This window comes from Salmo salar, chromosome 13 (genome assembly GCF_965601325.2).
Source record: "Salmo salar chromosome 13, fSalSal1, whole genome shotgun sequence".
NCBI classification, from domain to species: Eukaryota; Metazoa; Chordata; class Actinopteri; order Salmoniformes; family Salmonidae; genus Salmo; species Salmo salar.
The window spans coordinates 83,425,222-83,446,167 of NC_138303.1; the positions used below are offsets into that span (position 1 = coordinate 83,425,222).

General features: G+C 46.0%; 1 protein-coding gene across 5 annotated transcripts in view; it reads right to left on the reverse strand.

Moving 5' to 3' along the window:
* igsf5a (immunoglobulin superfamily, member 5a) overlaps positions 1–20,946 on the reverse strand; it is a 37,365-nt gene that overhangs the window by 9,336 nt on the left and 7,083 nt on the right. For all 5 annotated transcript variants that reach the window (XM_045692250.2, XM_014137809.3, XM_014137808.3 and 2 more), the window contains 2 exons: positions 9,632–9,943; positions 937–1,227 (listed from right to left, as the gene is read on the reverse strand). In XM_045692250.2, coding sequence (XP_045548206.1) covers positions 937–1,227; positions 9,632–9,943 — 603 coding nt within the window. The remainder of the gene's footprint in view (positions 1–936; positions 1,228–9,631; positions 9,944–20,946) is intronic.

Genomic DNA, 20,946 nt, shown 5'->3' on the forward strand with positions numbered 1-20,946 from the left:
CCAAACGGACAATGACACCAAGCATACTTCCAAAATTGTGGCAAAATGGCTTAAGGACAACAAAGTGAAGGTATTGGAGTGGCCATCACAAAGCCCTGACCTCAATCCTATAGAAAATGTGTTGGCAGAACTGAAAAAGCGTGTGCAAGCAAGGAGGCCTACAAACCTGACTCAGTTACACCAGCTCTGTTAGGAGGAATAGGATAAAATTAATCCAATTTATTGTGGGAAGCTTGTGGAAGGCTACCCGAAACGTTTGACCCAAGTTAAACAATTTAAAGGCAATGCTCCCAAATAGTAATTGAGTGTATGTAAACTTTTGACCCACTGGGAATGTGATGAAAGAAATAAAAGCTAAAATTAATCATTCTCTCTGCTATTATTCTGGCGTTTCACATTCTTAAAATGAAGTGGTGATCCTAACAGAACTAAGACAGGGAATTTTTACTAGGTTTAAATGTCAGGAATTGTGAAAAACTGAGTTTAAATGTATTTGGCTAAGGTGTATGTAAACTTCCGACTTCAACTGTACTGTATTTTATACCACGTATTGCATCTTGCCTATGTTGCTCGGTCATCGCTCATCCATATATTTATATGTACATATTTTTATTCCATCCCTTTAGATTTGTATGTATTAGGTAGTTGTGGAACTGTTCGATTATTTGTTGGATATTACTGCACTGTCGGAACTAGAAGCACAAGCATTTCCCTACACTTGCATTAACATCTGCTAACCATGTGCTAACCATAAAATTTTATTTGATACATTTCTACAGTTATATTACATGTATTTACTATAAAAACGAATTTAAAATGTGTGCATGCTCTTGTCCCGTAAACAAAACGTGCCCCCCTATGGAAATCAAATGCCTTTCCAACTGATTTGTTCTGGCGCAGGTCCTGGACAGACAGAAGAGTCAGAAGAGTTCTTACCAACCACCAGGTAGATGGAGCTGGACAGTGGGGTGGTCAGGGCAGATACGCTGGCCAGGCACTTCACTTGGACACTGTTGACCCCACGGACAGTGAGGAGGCTGATGGAGTTATACAGACCGTCCAGAGCCTCACTGCTACTGTTGTAGCTGTTCTGGTCCACCACGACCCCATCCACCACCCAGCTCACTGTGGGCTTAGGGAACCAACCAGAGGCCTCACACCGGAAGATGGCCTGGTGGCCCTGGGCCACTGTTATGTTACCTCCCACAATCCTCACTGTGCCGCTCTCTGTGGAGACAGACAGAAGAGAACAGTCAGCAACCATGAGGGATGACATCTTACATGAAACACAATGAATATACCTCATTGTTAATGTTGGACCACCTACAGACTGGATAATTCTCCAGATGTAGGATCTTAATTTTGAGCCAGTTTGCTTCAGCAGGAAAATAATCCTACATCTATGTAGTATGGTATGTATGATAAATGCTTCCTGAATGTCCTGACTTAACACTGGTCCCAGCTGAGGGTTGGCCACAATGTAAACAATCAATGTAATATCGACATCCATTCAGTTGGATATTACTACTGCCTGCTTAGAAGTATTGACACATGGAGGGGAATATGTTTGTAATCAGGTAGGTCCAAATCAGGGGAATGAGAAGTCCATCCATGCACCATACTGTATATCAGGTGTGAAGGTACAACCCAGATGCAGACCACGTCGAATAAACAATAGCTTAATATTCCAACAGGGACAGACAATGGACAGGTCAAGGCAGGCAGGGCTCAGTAAACCAGAGGTGGGGCAACGGTACCGGGTAGCAGACAGGCTCAGGGAGACAAAGGGCTGTGAGACATGGGTTTGACTCTGGAGACATGAAAGGTGGGATGAATACAAAGGGTACGGGGCAACAGAAGATGAACAGCAGAGGGGCTAATGATCTTGGAGATGGGTAACGGGTCGATAAACCGGGGGGAAGGATTGCCGGATTCCACCCGGAGGGGCAGATCCCGGGTGGATAGCCATACCTCCTGCCCGAGACGATACCGGGGAGCCGGGGTCCGATGGTGATCCGCTTGTTGTCGATACCTGGAGGTGGTCTTGAGGAGTGCTCTCTTCCAGGTACGACGACAGCGGTAGACAAACATCTGGGCAGAAGGTATGCCGACCTCCTCTTCCTGCTCAGGGAAGAGTGGGGGCTAATACCCAAGGGAACACTCAAATGGTGATAGGCCCATGGCAGAGCAGGGAAGGGTGTTGCGGGCGTATTCCACCCACACCAGCTGCTGGCTCCAGGTGGTGGGGTTGGCGGAGACCTGGCAGTGCAGGGTGGTCTCGAGGTCATGGTTGGCTCGCACCGACTGGCCGTTAGACTGGGGGTGGAACCCAGAGGACAGGCTGGCCAACGACCCAATGAGGGTGCAGAACACCTTCCAGAACTGGGACGAGAACTGAGGGCTGCGGTCAGAGACCATGTCCACGGACAGTCCATGGATCCGGAAGATGTGCTGCACCATGAGCTGGGCCGTCTCCTTGGCAGAGGGTAATTTGGGGAGAGGAATGAAGTGGGCGGCCTTGGAATTGCGATCCACCACGGTCAGGATGGCGGTGTTGCCATCAGAAGGGGGGAGACCCGTGATGAAGTCCAGGGAGATTTGAGACCTTGGGCGATAAGGAATGGGCAGAGGTCGGAGGAGGCCAGCCGGAGCTTGTCGAGGGGTCTTGTTCCTTGCACAGACCATGCAGGCAGCGACAAAGGCGGCAACGTCCAGAACCATGGTAGGCCACCAAAAGCGCTGTCGCGTGTAGGCCAGGGTCTGCCGGGAGCCTGGGGGGCAGGCGAGCCTGGAGGAATGGGCCCACTCCAGGACCACATAGTGGACAACGTCAGGCACGAACATCCGGTTATCTGGGACCCCCTAGGGTTCGGCTGGGACCGCTGTGCCTCCCGGACCTGTTTCCCGATACCCAACTGAGTGCCGTCGCCAGGCACGAGGTGGGAAGGATGGTCTCGGGCTCTGGGGTGGTAGCTGTGGGGTTATAGCAGTGAGGCAGGGCATCCGGCTTGACGTTCTTGGACCCCGGCCGGTAGGAGACGGAAAAGTTGAACCGGGTAAACAGCAGGGCCCATCTCGCCTGCCTGGAGTTGAGGCTATTGGTGGTGCGGAGATACTCCAGGTTTTTGTAGTCAGTCCACACAATGAACGGATGTTCCGCCCCTTCGAGCCAGTGCCTCCATTCCTCCAATGCCATCTTCACCATGAGAAGCTCCCAATTCCCCACATCGTAATTCCTCTCCGTGGAGGTGAGGTGGTGGGAGAAGAAGGCGCAGGGGTGTAGCTTAAGGTCCAGGGCAGAATGTCGGGACAGAACAGACCCCACTTCGACATCCGAAGCATCAGCCTCCACCACAAACTGACGGGAATGGTCCGGATTAACCAGGACGGGAGCCGTGGTGTAGCGGTGTTTAAAGTCCCGGAACGCACGGTCCGTGGCCTTGGACCACATGAACAAAACCTTGGTAGAGGTGAGGGCAGACAGGGGGGAGACCAGGGTGCTGTAACCCCGGATAAAGCGGCGATAAAAGTTGGCAAACCCCAGGAAGCGTTGCAGCTGCACCCTGGATGTAGGCTGAGGTCAATCCACCACTGCTTTCACCTTCTCGGGATCCATCTTGACGCTCCCAGCAGAGATGATGTAGCTCAGAAAGGGCATGGTGGAGCGATGGAACTCACACTTTTCCGCCTTAACGAACAACTGGTCCTCCAGAAGGCGCTGGAGAACCTGCCGGACATGGAGAACATGTTCTTGGGGGGAGCGGGAGAAGACGAGGATGTCATCAATGTAGATGAAGACAAACCGGTTCAGCATATCGCGGAGAACGTCATTCACCAGAGCCTGGAACACAGCAGGGGTGTTGGTGAGGCCAAAGAGCATGACCAGATATTCATAGTGGCCATGCTGGCCATGTTGAAGGTAATCTTCCACTCGTCCCCCTCTCGTATCCGCACCAGGTGGTAGGCATTACTTAGATCCAGCTTGGAGAACACAGTGGCCCCCTGGAGAGTCTCAAAGGCCGCAGAAATGAGTGGAGTGAATGACTGTTCTTTACAATGATGTCATTGAGTCCCTGGTAGTCAATGCACGGGTGCAGGGTCTTGTCCATCTTCTCCATGAAGAAGAACCCTGCGCCAGTGGGAGAGGAAGAGGGACAGATAAATCCAGTAGCTAGGGAGTCCCCAATGTAGTCCTCCATAGCCTTGGTTTCCGGTCCCGACGGCGAGTACAGACTCCCCCGGCAAAGCGTGGTGCTAGAGAAAAGGTCAATCCCGCAGTCATAGGGGCGGTGCGGCGGAAGGGAAGTTGCCCGGGACTTGTGAACACCTCCCGGAGATCCTGGTACTCCGCGGGAATGGTGGAGAGATCCGGAACCACCTCCAAGGACCCAGGAAGACATCCCGGGGCAGGTTATGCCGACTTCAGACAATGGGCGTGGCAGAACGAACTCAAGCCCATGATGGCACCCATAGACCAGTTGATGAGTGGATTGTGTCGCTGGAGCCAGGCGAATCCCAAAACAACGTGGATCTGGGGGGATTTGATGAGCAGGAACTGAACGGTCTTGCTGTGATTCGCTGACACACGTAGGTTGATAGGAGTGGTATTATGGCTGACCCGACCTATAGAGCACCCGTCCAATGCTCTAACATCCACGGGAATGGAGAGGGGCTGAGTGGGGATATTCAGCTCGGAAGCCAGTATGGCGTCCAAAAAGCTCTCATCGGCCCCAGAGTCAAGGAGGACCCAAAGAGATTTGGACTGGTTTCCCCACAGCAGAATGACACGAAAACGGTTGTGAGTAAGGAAAGGAGAAAAGTCCCCCCAATGGCCCACCAGAGTACTCACTCCTACCGGTGAGCATGCGCTTTTACCGGGCACAAGGACACAAAATGACCCGCAATAAAGACAGCTTGTTGTGCTGATACGGTGTTGCCGTTCCGCTGGCGACAGCCCAGCCCTGCCTGGCTGCATGTGCTCGGGAAACAGTGCCTTGGCCCTCCTCGGTGACTCTTTAGGAATGTAGGGAAATCTCGGGTGCTCTCGGCCATGGGACCATCGGGGACTTCTGGGAGGACTCGGAGGCAAGATGGAGTCCCTGGACGTGCGAGTGAAATCGAATTTCCTCTCGATCTATTGTTCCCACAATCGCCCGATGTGGATGGTCAAAGCGAGGAAGTCAAAATATGTGGGTAACTCCTGAGCCGCAAGCTCCTCCTTAACCTCCACTGAGTTGCTGTGCATGAACATATCGAAAAGTGGTTGCGGGTTCCGTGCACTCTCAGCTGCCAACGTACGGAATTCCACCGCATAGTCGGCCACAGTGCGGGAATCCTGGCGGAGCTGGATTAGCTTCTGGGCAGCTTCTCTTCAGGAGAAATGGGCATCAAGGACCTTCCTCACCTCTCCCACGAACCCCTCCAGGCTCTCGCATATGGCCGGCTGCTGTTCCCATACAGCGGTAGCCCAGGTGAGAGCCCTTCCAGACATCAGCGTGATGAGGTAGGCTATTTTGGAGCGAACCGAGGGGAAGGAGGAGGGCTGAAGCTCGAATATGAGGCCACACTGAGCTAGAAACGCCTGATGGGGCTGCGCTGCTAACCGCCGAGTTACTGAGGCGCGGTGGGGTTAACAGCAGCATGTCCAACGCCCGGTCATGGCGCTCAGCCAACATTTGGACCCCCTCCATCAGCCCATTAAGCAATTCCTCGTGCCTACCAATGGAGGCTCCTTGGGAGGAGATGGCGTTGCGCAGCTGGTCCGGGTCTGCTGGGTCAGTTATGGCCAGTTCGTACAATCAGGTGTGAAGGTAAGACCCAGATGCAGACCACGTCGAATAAACAATAGTTTAACATTCCAACAGGGGCAGGCAATAGACAGGTCAAGGCAGGCAGGGGTCAGTAAACCAGAGGTGGCAAACCAGAGGTATAAATACACATGGGATAATGGGGAAGATGGGCGACACCTGGACGGGGGTGGAGACAATCACAAAGACAGGTGAAACAGATCAGGGTGTGACACCATAGGAACAAGACCAAATCAATATCCAATAAAAGTAATCCAATAGAGCCAGCCGGAGCCGCAATAAGATAAAGCCTACAACCAGGTTTAGACCCTCTGTACATTAAAGCACCTGGGTGGAGGGCTGGTGGAGGATATAGCTGGTACATGTTTGATTCAGTTTATAATTGAATGGATGAGGGATCATAATATGCTGTGTGGGTTCTGGGTTTATCATTGTTAACAAGCTTCCCTGGGGGAATGGAATAGTGAACACTAAAATGAACAGCAATTTGTAACCGTGAATGTGTAAATGGCATACCATCACCCAAGCCACCAGAGCAAGGAGGATAAAACAGAGTTAACCATGGACGACCACACTCTCATGATGAGTGCCCTTGCATGAGATTTGAAGACTTGCATTAGCTCCCTAAGCTAATGCATAGGCTTTAGCGCAGCAGGCTAGCAGGATAGTAGTCTTATGGCACACAGGAGACCAGGGTTCAAATTCCGGTCAATCACACATTTTTCTGAAGTGCTAATAAAAACAGATGTCAGCTCTATAAAACAAAAAATGTCAAAAGAGTGTTCAGTAAAGATCAACTGAATTGAGAATATTCATTCCCATTGCAATTTATAATCAAATACCGAAACGTTTTTCAACATCTTGTCTCCAGGCTGGAATCTTTGTCTCAGAACATCTGATGTCAAACTTTATTCCTCTCTTTTTTGTGTGAACTCTACCAAGTGGAAATAGCCAAATTTTACAAATCAATGAGCCTCCCCTTATGCATGGTGCAACTCTTCCAGATAGTCCATAACTGCTGAGCCCTACAAGGCATTTGCATATCCACAGTGTGTTTCCCCTATGCTTGGCTGGTTCTTCTATCATTTTGGGGATAGAAAAGTCACCAAAAGGATAGTAAAAAAAAGGAAAATTCTCCCTCGTGGGGACATTTCCAGCATCCCCATGAGGACAAAGGCTATTCTAAACTCAGGGGTTTGGTTTAGGGGTAGGGTTGCAATTAGGATTAGGGTCAGAATTTGGGTTAGGGTAAGGGGTTAGTGGTTAGGTTTAGATTTAGGGTTAAGGTTAGGAGTTAGGTTTAGGTTAGGGTTAGGGTTACGGGTTAGGGTTATGGTAAGGGTTAGGGAACATATTAATGTGTGTGTGTGTGTGTGTGTGTGTGTGTGTGTGCTGGCCTGGCCTGGCCTGGCCTGAGGCTGCAGGAGAAACTCGCTGCTCTGAACTGTGCTGACCACTCTGTCTCCCATTCCATGTACCAAAATGCTGCCGTTGGTGAGGACATTCTCAATTTTACTGTTAATTAAGGCGAGGCTGAAAGTTCTACCAACAAAATATAATCTGGCACTCTGGTACCCTGCAAACCATGACCAATTCGGTATTTTACATGAGTCAAATGTAATGGAGTCTATTGTCCATGTTGTTAATGCACACAAGCATAAACATTCTTGTGTAAGAGGAAGCTGGTTTGATGTTGATGCCTTTGCCGAGAAGCTGCTTAAGTACCAGCCCATCGGGGAGATGCTTGGACAGCCTTCGGGTGTAGGTGCAAGATGGTGGTGCTGATATTTGGCAGTCTCGGCCACGTACACAGGATTGCGGTGCATGGCCTCCAGATTGCTGGTCTGACAAAAACAAGGGCAAAGCAGTTGGCTAGGTACTGCTCTGTTTTCGCTGTCGAGGGTGTCACGTAGAAATCTTCCCAGCGTGAAATAGTTCCCAATCGTTCTGATTGTGACGTCATGTTGTAACATTCCCAGTCAATAATTGCACGCGCATCTGTGTGGATGGCTGAGCTCCTGCAGATGTTTCTCTCACACCCTCTCGCCCTTGATTTAGCTAGCTAGCTAACTAAGTAACAAATATATGCAGTGTCAATTGAAAAAGTAGGGCCCAAGTCCTTGCAAACGCAAAAAATCTCTCCTCACGTCAACCCTCAGCACTTTGACGCGCGAGTCCGGGTATTTATATGCAGACCTCACGCCTCAGCGAGTTTCTGATTGGTCCCTGGCCACCATTGATTGACAGACATGTGAAGCAAATTTTTACACTGGGAGAGATATTACAGAATGACGTCACAATCAGAACACAATCAGAATGATCAGAACTATTGGGAACTATTTCACGCTGGGAAGATTTTTAAATGACAGTGGGCAGAAGGAGGTGCTTTCTGTACCCTTGAGTGCCATTCATACAGGGACCTTTGAAATGTTTGGATCCTTTTTTAATGTAAACTTGATAGGTGGATTTAAATAAAGTATATAAAGGGGGGGGGTGTGTGTGTGTGTGGTGTGTGTGTGTGTGTGTGTGTGTGTGTGTGTGTGTGTGTGTGTGTGTGTGTGTGTGTGTGTGTGTGTGTGTGTGCGTATGCACACTTGTGTGTGTGACTTGAGGAGATCGTGCTTCAAAGAAATGCTTACCATCAAAGTAAGCAGTAGAGTACAGTTAACCATAATGCAAATCCTACGGCTCCCATGCACTAGTGTGTTTTACCTTACCCTTGTCTAGGAGCCAAAGCATACTTGCTGACTGGAAACAACGGCTGCAAGGGTGGTGTACAAAGTATTGTGGTGTACAAAGTTTCTCTGGAATCCATAGACGAGCACTGTATTTTCCCTGCACATTTGCTAATGTGTAGATCAGACCAGTAAGATTTGTGGCTACAGCAATAAGACTTATGTTACATGGACTTGGTTCATTGGTTATTTATTACACTAATCACTTTTGGCAACTGTGGCAAATTAGCTAGACAGAGAACTTGCCTTACCCACTTGACACAGACGTCAGTTCAACGTCTAGTTTTGATTTACATTTGGTTGAGCTGACAATTAACGTGAACTCAATGTGAAATCCACCAAAAATGTCACCCTGTCCTTGGAAGTTGATAACTTTTTGCAAATCCAATCAGTTTTCCATGTTGATTCAATGTCATAACATTGAATTATTTGGTTGAAAAAAATGACGTGGAAACTTCGTTGATAAATCAAATTTTGCAAAGTGAGTACATAAAGGGTTCTTTGGCTTCTCCATGTGGATTATAGTATCTGCCTTTCTTCTCCAGAGGCATTAACATCAATATTATCCACTCTTCTGCTATAGCAACTGCCCCAGTTACTCTGCAGTTTATTAATTCATTTAATTTAATCTTCTCAACAATGGTACTCTATCATTTCAGTAAAGGTGATTATTTAAATGAACTCCATATTCTAACCTTGGATTATATAGAAGCTCATCAAAAGTCTTTTAAAGAGTTATTTCTGTCTGAATCAGACTGTTCCATCTGCCTAATACATGGATCTTTGTTCCTGTGTTGGTGATTAGCCAGGACCTGCTGAGAGAACAGATTATTAATCCTTTCTATGCTCAGAGTTTACAGTGTGATACCACTTCTCTCCTCTCTGATCTTACAGTGTATACTACTGCTCTCCAGAGCATAGGTCGGTTATTACACTACTGTCATCTATAGTGATACTGTATGTGCACAGCATATACAGTGCAGGATGAGATGGGAAACAGACATTATTTATCTACTCTACACATTTTGATTCCAGTAAAGAAACCAGTCTTCACTTCTAAGGATGAAATATTGAGGAATTGTTCCCAACCTTGGACAAAGAGCTGAGCGGTCTGGATCGGCTTTTCCTGGACGCCACAGCTAACGTCACCAGAGTCGCCCCTCCAGACATCCCGGATGATGAACTCCCAGCAGTTTATGTCGGCGCTGGAGTAGTTTTTAACGGAGAAACGATGGTTGTGCTCAGACACACCGGTGACACTGTTGATGGTGAGGACCAAGACAGTTTTAAGCATCCATGACATGGAGTACCACTCCTCAGACAGGCTGATGTTAAACCGAGCCTCTGAGCCCCGCAGCACAGTCACATTCAGGGGCTCCAGCTGAGGGACTCCTGAGACTCCTGAAGAGGAGAGGAGAGGAGAGGAGAGGAGAGGAGAGGAGAGGAGAGGAGAGGAGAGGAGAGGAGAGGAGAGGAGAGGAGAGGAGAGGAGAGGAGAGGAGAGGAGAGGAGAGGAGAGGAGAGGAGAGGAGAGGAGAGGAGAGGAGAGGAGAGGAGAGGAGAGGAGCATGGTGTGGTTAGGGTTGGGTTGGGGTTGAGAGGAGATAATGATTATCTATTTGTCATTTCTTATATTTGAGATCATTACGTTTGCTGACGACACAACAGTGTTAGGCCTGATCACCGACAACAATGAGACGGCCGAGGGGAGGAAGTCAGAGAACTGTCAGTGTGGTGCCAGGATAACAACCTCTCCCTCAATGTGAGCAAGACAAAGGAGCTGATCGTGGACTACAGGAAAAGGCCGGCCGAACGGGCTCCTATTAACATCAACAGGGCTGTAGTGGAGCGGGTTGAGAGTTTCAAGTTCCTTGGTGTCTACATCACCAACTAACTATCATGGTCCAAACATACCAAGACGGTCGTGAAGAGGGCACGACAAAACCTTTTCACCCCCAGGAGATTGAAAAGATTTGGCATTGGTCCCCAGATCCTCAAAAGGTTCTACAGCGGCACCATCGAGAGCATCCTGACAGGTTGCATCCCCGCCTGGTATGGCAACTGCTCAGCATCGGACCGTAAGGCACTACAGAGGGTAGTGAGAACGGCCCAATACATCACTGGGGCCAAGCTTCCTGCCATCCAGGACCTATATAATAGGCGGTGTCAGAGGAAAGCCTATAAAATTGTCAGAGACTCCAGTCACCCAAGTTGTAGACTGTTTTCTCTGCTACCGCACGGCAAGTGGTACCGGAGCGCCAAGTCTAGCACCAAAAGGCTCCTCAACAGCTTCCACCCACAAGCCATAAGACTGCTGTTACCTATGCATAGTCACTTCGAATGTTGAATTTGAATTTAATATTTTTGAATTTGTAATACAGAAATGTAATCATTGAATTCATAAATTGAAATTGCATTTCATGATTTGAAGCTAAATTGGATGAATATTGCAATCAGTTTTCAAATTCAATTTAAATTGAATTGTATATTCAAATTCAATATTTACATATTCAGTTTCAATATGGTAGATATTGCATTCATTGTCTGTGTATGAAGTTTAAAAACTATAATTTCAAGTTGATCAAAGTTTCATATATTCAACTTCTCAGATGTATTCAGATTCAGTTTTCAAATTCAGTTCTCTAAATGCAAATTCAAAAGCAGAGACAACAGGAAAGGCCAGGAAAGGTAGAGGAGAACAAATATAATCAAACTCTCTCTGTGGTAAACAGAAACCTCTGTTTCTGAAGCCAACACCCAAACAGACTCAAAACAACACAGGGCAATCCAGAACGAACTGTTGGGACTGTATCTATGTTGGTGTTTGTAAATGTGCACACCCAGATGTCCTTGAACGAATTATAAATAAACTACATTTTAAAAACCTTGTCAGTGTGGTGGCCTGGGGCCTTAGTACCTGCATTCTTGTCTTTGCTGCAAGTGCCACACCTTTAGAACAGTAAACCTCGAGAACCCTCTTGACTCATTATTCTGTCGATAGAACAAGTTCCTAAAACAGTCTCAGGTGTTTGGAATGTTGGGCCTGTTTACACTCTGAGGTGCTCATTCATTACATAATAATAGATGTATTTTATATAGCTCTTTTCATACAGACTACGTCACTTTAAAAAAAATGCATCTAAGAAGGCCCCATGGAGCTCCAATGAGACATGGATAGGCTTTCAGCAAAGTGACTTACACTTTTACTTGAGTCATTTTCTATTAAGGTATCTTTACTTTTACTCAAGTATGACTATTGGGTACTTTTTCCACAACTGCTGGTAATGACAGGGTTGTGGGTTCGACTCCCACGGGGGACCAGTGCGAATGAAAATGTATGCACTCACTACTGTAAGTCGCTCTCGATAAGAGCATCTGCTAAATGACAAAAAATTGATGAGGCTACTTGTGTCTACTTTGAAGAATATAAAATATATTTTGATTTATTGAAACTTTTTTGGTTACTACATGATTCCATATGTGTTATTTCATAGTTTTGATGTCTTCACTATAATTCTACAATGTACAAAATAGTAAAATAAAGAAACACCATTGAATGAGTGGGTGCGTCCAAACTATATAAACTCAGCAAAAAAAGAAACGTCCTCTCACTGTCAACTGTGTTTATTTTCAGCAAACTTAACATGTGTAAATATTTGTATGAACATAACAAGACTGAACAACTGAGACATAAACTGAACAAGTTCCACAGACATGTGACTAACAGAAATTGAATAATGTGTCCCTGAACAAAGGGGGTGGGGGTCAAAATCAATGCAACCAGCTGCATTAAGTACTGCAGTGCATCTCCTCCTCATGGACTGCACCAGATTTGCCAGTTCTTGCTGTGAGATGTTAGCCCACTCTTTCATCAAGGCATCTGCAAGTTCCCGGACATTTCAGGGGGGAATGGCTCTACCCCTCACCCTCCGATCCAACAGGTCCCTGTATGCCACCAGCCATACAGAACTAGCAGTATGGCTGGTGGCATTGTCATGCTGGAGGGTCATGTCAGGATGAGCCTGCAGAAAAGGTACCACATGATGGAGGAGAATGTCTTCCCTATAACGCACAGCGTTGAGATTGCCTGCAATGACAACAAGATCAGTCCGATGACGCTGTGACACACCGACCCAGACGGACCCTAAACCTCCAAATCGATCCCACTCCAGAGTACAGGCCTCGGTGTAAAGATCATTCTTTCGACGATAAACACGAATCCGACCATCAGCCCTGGTGAGACAAAACCACGACTCGTCAGTAAAGAGCACTTTTTGCCAGTCCTGTCTGGTCCAGCAACGGTGGGTTTCTGCCCATAGGCGACGACGTTGCCGGTGATGTCTGGTGAGGATCTGCCTTACAACAGGCCTACAAGCCCTCAGTCCAGCCTCTCTCAGCCTATTGTGGACAGTCTGAGCACTGATGGAGGGATTGTGCATTCCTGGTGTAACTCGGGCAATTGTTGTTGCCATCCTGTACCTGTCCCTCAGGTGTGATGTTTGAATGTACCGATCCTGTGCAGGTGTTGTTACACGTGGTCTGCCACTGTGAGGACGATCAGCTGTCCGTCCTGTCTCCCTGTAGCGCTGTCTTAGGCATCTCACAGTACATACATTGCAAATTATTGCCCTGGCCACATCTGCAGTCCTCATGCCTCCTTGCAGTATGCCTAAGGCACATTCACACAGATGAGCAGGGACCCTGGGCATCTTTCTTTGGTGTTTTTCAGAGTCATTAGAAAGGCCTCTTTAGTGTCCTAAGTTTTCATAACTGTGACCTTAATTGCCTACTGTCTGTAAACTGTTAAGACACTAACGACCGATCCACAGGTGCATGTTCATTAAGTATTCATGGTTCATTGAACAAGCATGAGAAACAATGGTTAAACCCTTTACAATGAAGATGTGTGAAGTTATTTGGATTTTTACAAACTATCTTTGAAAGACAGGGTCCTGAAAAAGGGACGTTTCTTTTTTTGCTGAGTTTATATTTAAATATTTCCAATTTCATAAAATGTTGTTACATGTAGTCTTTTGGTTCAACCATAATGCATAATAAGCATCATAAACAGGGGGAACATATTGGGTGTACTCTGATAAGGTGGCGAAATAACACATTCATTTACAAGACCTGTTCACAGAAAATACAATTGGTCATAAGATGGGCCTGAGATCAAAGTCAATATTCAGAACACTAGGGGTCAGTGTGTTTAAAATAGGATATCCAGTAGGCCTCCCTCTGTAATAGTAGGATCTCCATGTTACCTCCTCTCCTTGGTAGAGCAACATGCTCAATGCCTGTGTATTTGAGGGAGGAGATGGGATGGTTAGCTTCAACAAAGTGAGCTGCTATTGGATAGTTAGTGTTCTTACACCTGATAGAGCTGCGGTGTTCAGCTATGCATTGTTTTAATTGTCTTTTTGTTTGTCCTACGTAGGCTTTCCCACATGTACAGGTGATGAGATAGATTACTCCCTTTGTCTTGCATGAGATGATACCCCTAACAGGAATTTTTCAACCTCTATGTGGGAGTCTGAAGAAGGATGTTTTTGTAGTGCTATTGCGCTGTGCCTATGAGCTACATTTGTAGTTTCTATTTGGAATGGGTGTCAAGAGTGTCTGAGTGAGCTCAGGGGGCAGGTCAGATCTCACCAAGTTATCCCCAATATTGTGACCATGCTTATAGATAATACCAGTTCAGCGAGTTGCAAGATGCAGTTATTGGATGGAGCAAGGGTAGAGTCTCTGCAGTGCCTGCAAGGCTCCAGTGTGTGGGATGTTAGTGTACAAGCTCTCCACATCAAAACTGGCCAGCAGGGTGCCCTCTGGTATCCTTCCTAAGCCCTCTATCAATGAGATTTTTATTTCACCTTTATTTAACCAGGTAGGTAAGTTGAGAAAAAGTTCTCATTTACGATTGCGACCTGGCCAAGATAAAGCAAAGCAGTTCGACACATACAACAACACAGAGTTAAACATGGAGTAAAATAAACATATAATACAGTAGAAAAATAAGTCTATATACAATGTGAGCAAATGAGGTGAGATAAGGGAGGTAAAGGCAAAAATGGCCATGGTGGCAAAGTAAATACAATATAGCAAGTAAAACACTGGAATGGTAGATTTGCAGTGGAAGAAAGTGCAAAGTAGAAATAGAAATAATTGGGTGCAAAGGAGCAAAATAAATAATAAATACAGTAGGGGAAGAGGTAGTTGTATGGGCTAGATTATAGATGGGCTATGTACAGGTGCAGTGATCTGTGAGCTGCTCTGACAGCTGGTGCTTAAAGCTAGTGAGGGAGATATGTGTTTCCAGTTTCAGAGATTTTTGTAGTTCGTTCCAGTCATTGGCAGCAGAGAACTGGAAGGAGAGACGGCCAAAGGAGGAATTGGCTTTGGAGGTGGCAGAGAGATATACCTGCTGGACCGCGTGCTACAGGTGGGTGCTGCTATGGTGACCAGTGGTCTTGTAGATGACCTGGAGCCAGTGGGTTTGGCGACGAGTATGAAGCGAGGGCCAGCCAACGAGAGCATACAGGTCGCAGTGGTGGGTAGTATATGGGGCTTTGGTGACAAAACGGATGGCACTGTGATAGACTGCATCCAGTTTATTGAGTAGGGTATTGGAGGCTATTTTGTAAATGACATCGCCGAAGTCGAGGATCGGTAGGATGGTCAGTTTTACGAGGGTATGTTTGGCAGCATGAGTGAAGGATGCTTTGTTGCAAAATAGGAAGCCAATTCTAGATTTAACTTTGGATTGGAGAGGTTTGATGTGGAAGGAGAGCATACAGTCTAACCAGACACCTAGGTATTTGTAGTTGTCCACATATTCTAAGTCAGAACCGTCCAGAGTAGTGATGCTGGACGGGCGGGCAGGTTCAGGCAGCGATCGGTTGAAGAGCATGCATTTAGTTTTACTTGTATTTAAGAGCAGTTGGAGGCCACAGAAGGAGAGTTGTATGGCATTGAAGCTCGTCTGGAGGGTTGTTAACACAGTGTCCAAAGAAGGGCCAGAAGTATACAGAATGGTGTCATCTGCGTAGAGGTGGATCAGAGACTCACCAGCAGCAAGAGCGACATCATTGATGTATACAGAGAAAAGAGTTGGCCCAAGAATTGAACCCTGTGGCACCCACATAGAGACTACCAGAGGCCCGGACAACAGGCCATCCGATTTGACACATTGAACTCTATCAGAGAAGTAGTTGGTGAACCAGGCGAGGCAATCATTTGAGAAACCAAGGCTATTGAGTCTGCCGATGAGGATGTGGTGATTGACAGAGTCAAAAGCCTTGGCCAGGTCAATGAATACGGCAGCACAGTATTGTTTCTTATCGATGGCGGTTACGATATCGTTTAGGACAGTGTGGCTGAGGTGCACCCATGACCAGCTCTAAAACCAGATTGCAGAGTGGAGAAGGTGCGGTGGAATTCGAAATGGTCGGTAATCTGTTTGTTGACTTGGCTTTCGAAGACCTTAGAAAGGCAGGGTAGGATAGATATAGGTCTGTAGCAGTTTGGGTCAAGAGTGTCCCCTCCTTTGAAGAGGGGGATGACAGCAGCTGCTTTCCAATCTTTTAGAATCTCAGACAACAAGAAAGAGAGGTTGAACAGGCTAGTAATAGGGGTTGCAACAATTTCGACAGATAATTTTAGAAAGAAAGGGTCCAGATTGTCTAGCCCGGCTGATTTGTAGGGGTCCAGATTTTGCAGCTCTTTCAGAACATCAACTGACTGGATTTGAGAGAAGGAGAAATGGGGAAGTCTTGGGCGAGTAGCAGTGGGGGGTGCAGTGCTGTTGACCGCGGTAGGGATAGCCCGGTGGAAAGCATGGCCAGCCGTAGAAAAATGCTTCTTGAAATTCTCAATTATAGTGGATTTATCAGAGGTGACAGAGTTTCCTATCCTCAGTGCAGTGGGCAACTGAGAGGAGGTGTTCTTATTCTCCATGGACTTTACAGTGTCCCAGAACCTTTTTGAGTTTGTGTTGCAGGAAGCAAATTTCTGCTTGAAAAGCTAGCCTTGGCTTTTCTAACTGCCTGTGTATATTGGTTTCTAACTTCCCTGAAAAGTTGCATATCACGGGGGCTGTTTGATGCTAATGCAGAACGCCACAGGATGTTTTTGTGTTGGTTAAGGGCAGTCAGGTCTGCAGAGAACCAAGGGCTATATCTGTTCCTGGTTCTAAATTTCTGGAATGGGGCATGCTCATTTAAGATGGTGAGGAAGGCATTTTTTCAAAATAACCAGGCATCCTCTACTGACGGGATGAGGTCAATATCCTTCCAGGATACCCTGGCCAGGTCGATTAGAAAGGCTTGCTCACTGAAATGTTTCAGGGAGCGTTTGACAGTGATGAGTGGAGGTCGTTTGACCACTGACCCATTACGGATGCAGGCAATGAGGCAGTGATCGCTGAGATCTTGGTTGAAAACAGCAGAGGTGTATTTAGAGGGCAAGTTGGTTAGGATGATATCTATGAGGGTGCCCGTGTTTACGGCTTTGGGGTGGTACCTGGTAGATTCATTGATCATTTGTGTGAGATTGAGGGCATCAAGCTAAGATTGTAGGATGGCTGGGGTGTTAAGCATGTCCCAGTTTAGGTGACCTAGCAGCACGAGCTCTGAAGATAGATGGGGGGCAATCAGTTCACATATGGTGTCCAGAGCACAGCTGGGGTCAGAGAGTGGTCTATAGCAGCCGGCAACGGTGAGAGACTTGTTTTTAGAGAGATGGATTTTTAAAAGTAGAAGTTCAAATTGTTTGGGTACAGACCTGGATAGTAGGACAGAACTCTGCAGGCTATCTCTGCAGTAGATTGCAACACCGCCCCCTTTGGCCGTTCTAGCTTGTCTGAAAATGTTGTAGTTAGGGATGAAGATTTCAGAGTTTTTGGTGGACTTCCTAAGCCAGGATTCAGACATGGCTAGGACATCCGGGTTGGCAGAGTGTGCTAAAGCAGTGAATAAAACAAACTTAGGGAGGAGGCGTCTAATGTTAACATGCATGAAACCAAGGCTATTACGGTTACAGAAGTCATCAAAAGAGAGCGCCTGGGGAATAAGAGTGGAGCTAGGCACGCAGGGCCTGGATTCACCTCTACATCACCAGAGGAACAGAGGAGGAGTATGATAAGGGTACTGCTAAAAGCTATGAGAATTGGTCGTTTATGACGTCCGGAATAAAGAGTAAAAGGAGCAGGTTTCTGGGGGCGATAAAATAGCTTCAAGGTATAATGTACAGACAAAGGTATGGTAGGATGTGAATACAGTGGAGGTAAACCTAGGCATTGAGTGATGATGAGAGAGATATTGTCTCTAGAAACATCTTTGAAACCAGAAGATGTGTGGCTGGTGGAGCTGAAAAGTTGGATAAGGTATAATGAGCTGGGCGAGAGGCTCTACAGTGAAATAAGCCAATAAACACTAACCAGAAGAGCAATGGACAAGGCATATTGACAGTAAGGAGAGACATGCTTAGCCGAGTGATCATAAATGTCCAAGTGAGATTCAGACAGCTAGCCGGGCCATAGGTAGCAAGCTGGCAGAAGATGGAGGGAGGTCAGATCATATGACTAGTGTCTTTGACATAAGATGGGAGATTCTCAACCATCGGTTTAATGTGGTGGTCCAAAAACGTAGAAATGTTGGACGTCACAGAGTCAATTGCTGCTACAATGGGTCTACCTGGGGGAGGAGAAACTTGTTTTTGTAATTTAGCGACTGTATAAAAAGTTGGTATCTTAGGAAATTTCACACATAGAAATTCACATAATTTTTTTGTGATTTGTCCTGATTCCAAATAGCTTTCCACTGTGGATGTGAAATTATGCTGGAATTCTAAGGTAGGGTCTTGATTCAGTTTGTGATAGAAGTCACCTTTAGATAGTTGTCGACGACATTCATTCACATTTTCACATTTGTTTTGTATACAAATTCCTCCTCCTTTGTCACATTTATTCATGATAATCTAAGGATCTGATTGTAAGTACTTAAGAGCCATTCTCTCGTCTCTACTCAGGTTATCATAGGATTTGTGTTTCTGTTTGTCTTTCAGTAGGTCACATACATAATTTTCAACAATCCTGCAGAAGGTTTCTATGGATGCATTGCGTTTGGGGGGAGGTACGAATGAACCTTTTGCTCTAAATGTGATTCTCTCAGAGTTCTCAGGTACCTCAGAAGGCTCCATCTCCTGCTTGACTCACGGTAGGGCAGGTAAGCCTATTGATTAACATGGTAGACCTATGTGTATATCTCATTGAGGATGACATTTCAAGTGGGGTTTTGTAAGTTTCACTCTTATCAAAGAACTCACACAATCTCAGATTACGTAAAGTTGAATAGATCTATCTGGATGTCAAAGTCATCAATGTATGTAGTAGGTGCAAATGATAACCCCTTATTGAGAACACTAAAGTGGTAAGCTGAAGACATTTAGCGCCTGTTGAACTGGGGGCCCGTCCTGGATCTCAATTGGTAGGTATCGCAGGGTGGTAGTGGATTTCCTCTTCCCCCGACTTACGTACTGGGGGTGTTGTCCTCGACATTGTCCCCAGTGTCCCCGCCCTCTGTTGTAGGAAAAACGCTCACCATCGTAGAGGAGCCAGAGGTAGCGCTATATGTGGATAGATGGTCTGACAGAGGGACTCTGTGTCTGTCAACGGCTTGTCTCTTCCTGTTTTGTGGTTTCTTGTGCTCAGGATCTCACCAGAGGTATATTAGTCCGTTGTTCTTTTCTTCCAAATCGCGTTTAAACTCGTTCATTTTCCTCTCCCTCAGTTCGGTCATAATCTTGGTCTGAACGTCAACGTTACTCTTAATGAGATCATCCAGTTTGATTGGATCATGAAGCTTGTCTCGTAGAGCTTGATGTGAATTGTCAACGGAAGTTTCGATCTCTGTAATATCCTTTTTGAGTTGTTCAATGAACAGTCATCAGGTCCAGTGAACATTTGTTAAGTATATCACACCGTCGTTCAAAAAACTCTTCAGTGCGTTGGCCAAGTAAAGGCTCTTTTTGCCAACGTAATCGTGTGGGATAGCTCCATTTCGAACATACTCACTTAAAGTGACAATGTGTGTTCTAGTTTTGTTAGATGAACAGTCTTGGAATTCTTTAAAAAGATTTTCCCAGGTGCCTTCTGGCTGATCAAATAAAGACTCTGTTAATAAGATGTTGTCTCGTTGTTGTTGGCTGTATTCAAAAAGACTCCAGTGGGCATCGTTTGAGTTTGGTTCAGTTCCCATGTTGGCTAGGGAGTTGAAGTTAACAGGAACTCAATTCATTCCTAACTCTGTTAAATGAGAGTTCTGAATAGCTCAAACGAAACATTCAGACTGATGAGAGAAAAATAAATTACCTGGACTTATGAATCATCAAAGAGAATGATGCATTACAAACAGACTTATACACAAAACCCACAGACCGCAATACCCTGCTATGTCTGAATCATATGCATCCCCTTCCCTCCATAATGGTTTACCATATAGCCAGTTATGCAGGGTTAAACGAATCTGTGGCCACCAGTCAGATTTTGACAGCAATGCTAAGAAAATGACAGATACATTGAAAATGAGAGGCTACAAGGACAAAACTCTTAATGCTGCAATGATGAAAATATCTCAAAAACCAAGAGAGGAATTGCAAAAAACTAAACCAAACACGAAAAACAACGCAACAGTGTTTTGCAGTAAGTACACCAAGTGTTCGGGAGAAAATGAAAGCAATCCTGAAAAAGCACTGGCATATCAGACAAAAACATTGCACAGGAGCCCCCACTGGTGGTCTATAAGCGTGATCGCAAATATTAAGGATAGCTTGATGAGATCTGACCTGCCCCCTGAGCCCACTAAGACACTCTTGACACCCATTCCAAATGGGAACTACAAATGTGCCTCATGCGCACAGTGCAATAGCACTACAAAAACATCCTTCTCCAGACTCCCACATACAGGTTGAAAAATCCCTATTATGGGTATCATCTCATGCAAGACAAAGGGAGTAATCTATCTCATCACCTGTACATGTGGGAAAGCCTACGTAGGACAAACAAAAAGACAATTAAAACAACGCATAGTAAGAACACTAACTATCCAATAGCAGCTCACTTTGTTGAAGCTAACCATGCCATCTCCTCCCTCAAATACACAGGCATTGAGCATGTTTCTCTACCAAGGAGAGGAGGTAACATGGAGATCCTACTATTACAGAGGGAGGCCTACTGGATATCCCATTTTAAACACACTGACCCCTAGTGTTCTGAATATTGACTTTGATCTCAGGCCCATCTTATGACCAATTATATTTCCTGTAAACAGGTCTTGTAAATTAATGTATTCTTTCTACAGCTTATCAGAGTACACCCAATATGTTCCCCCTGTTTATGATGCTTATTATGC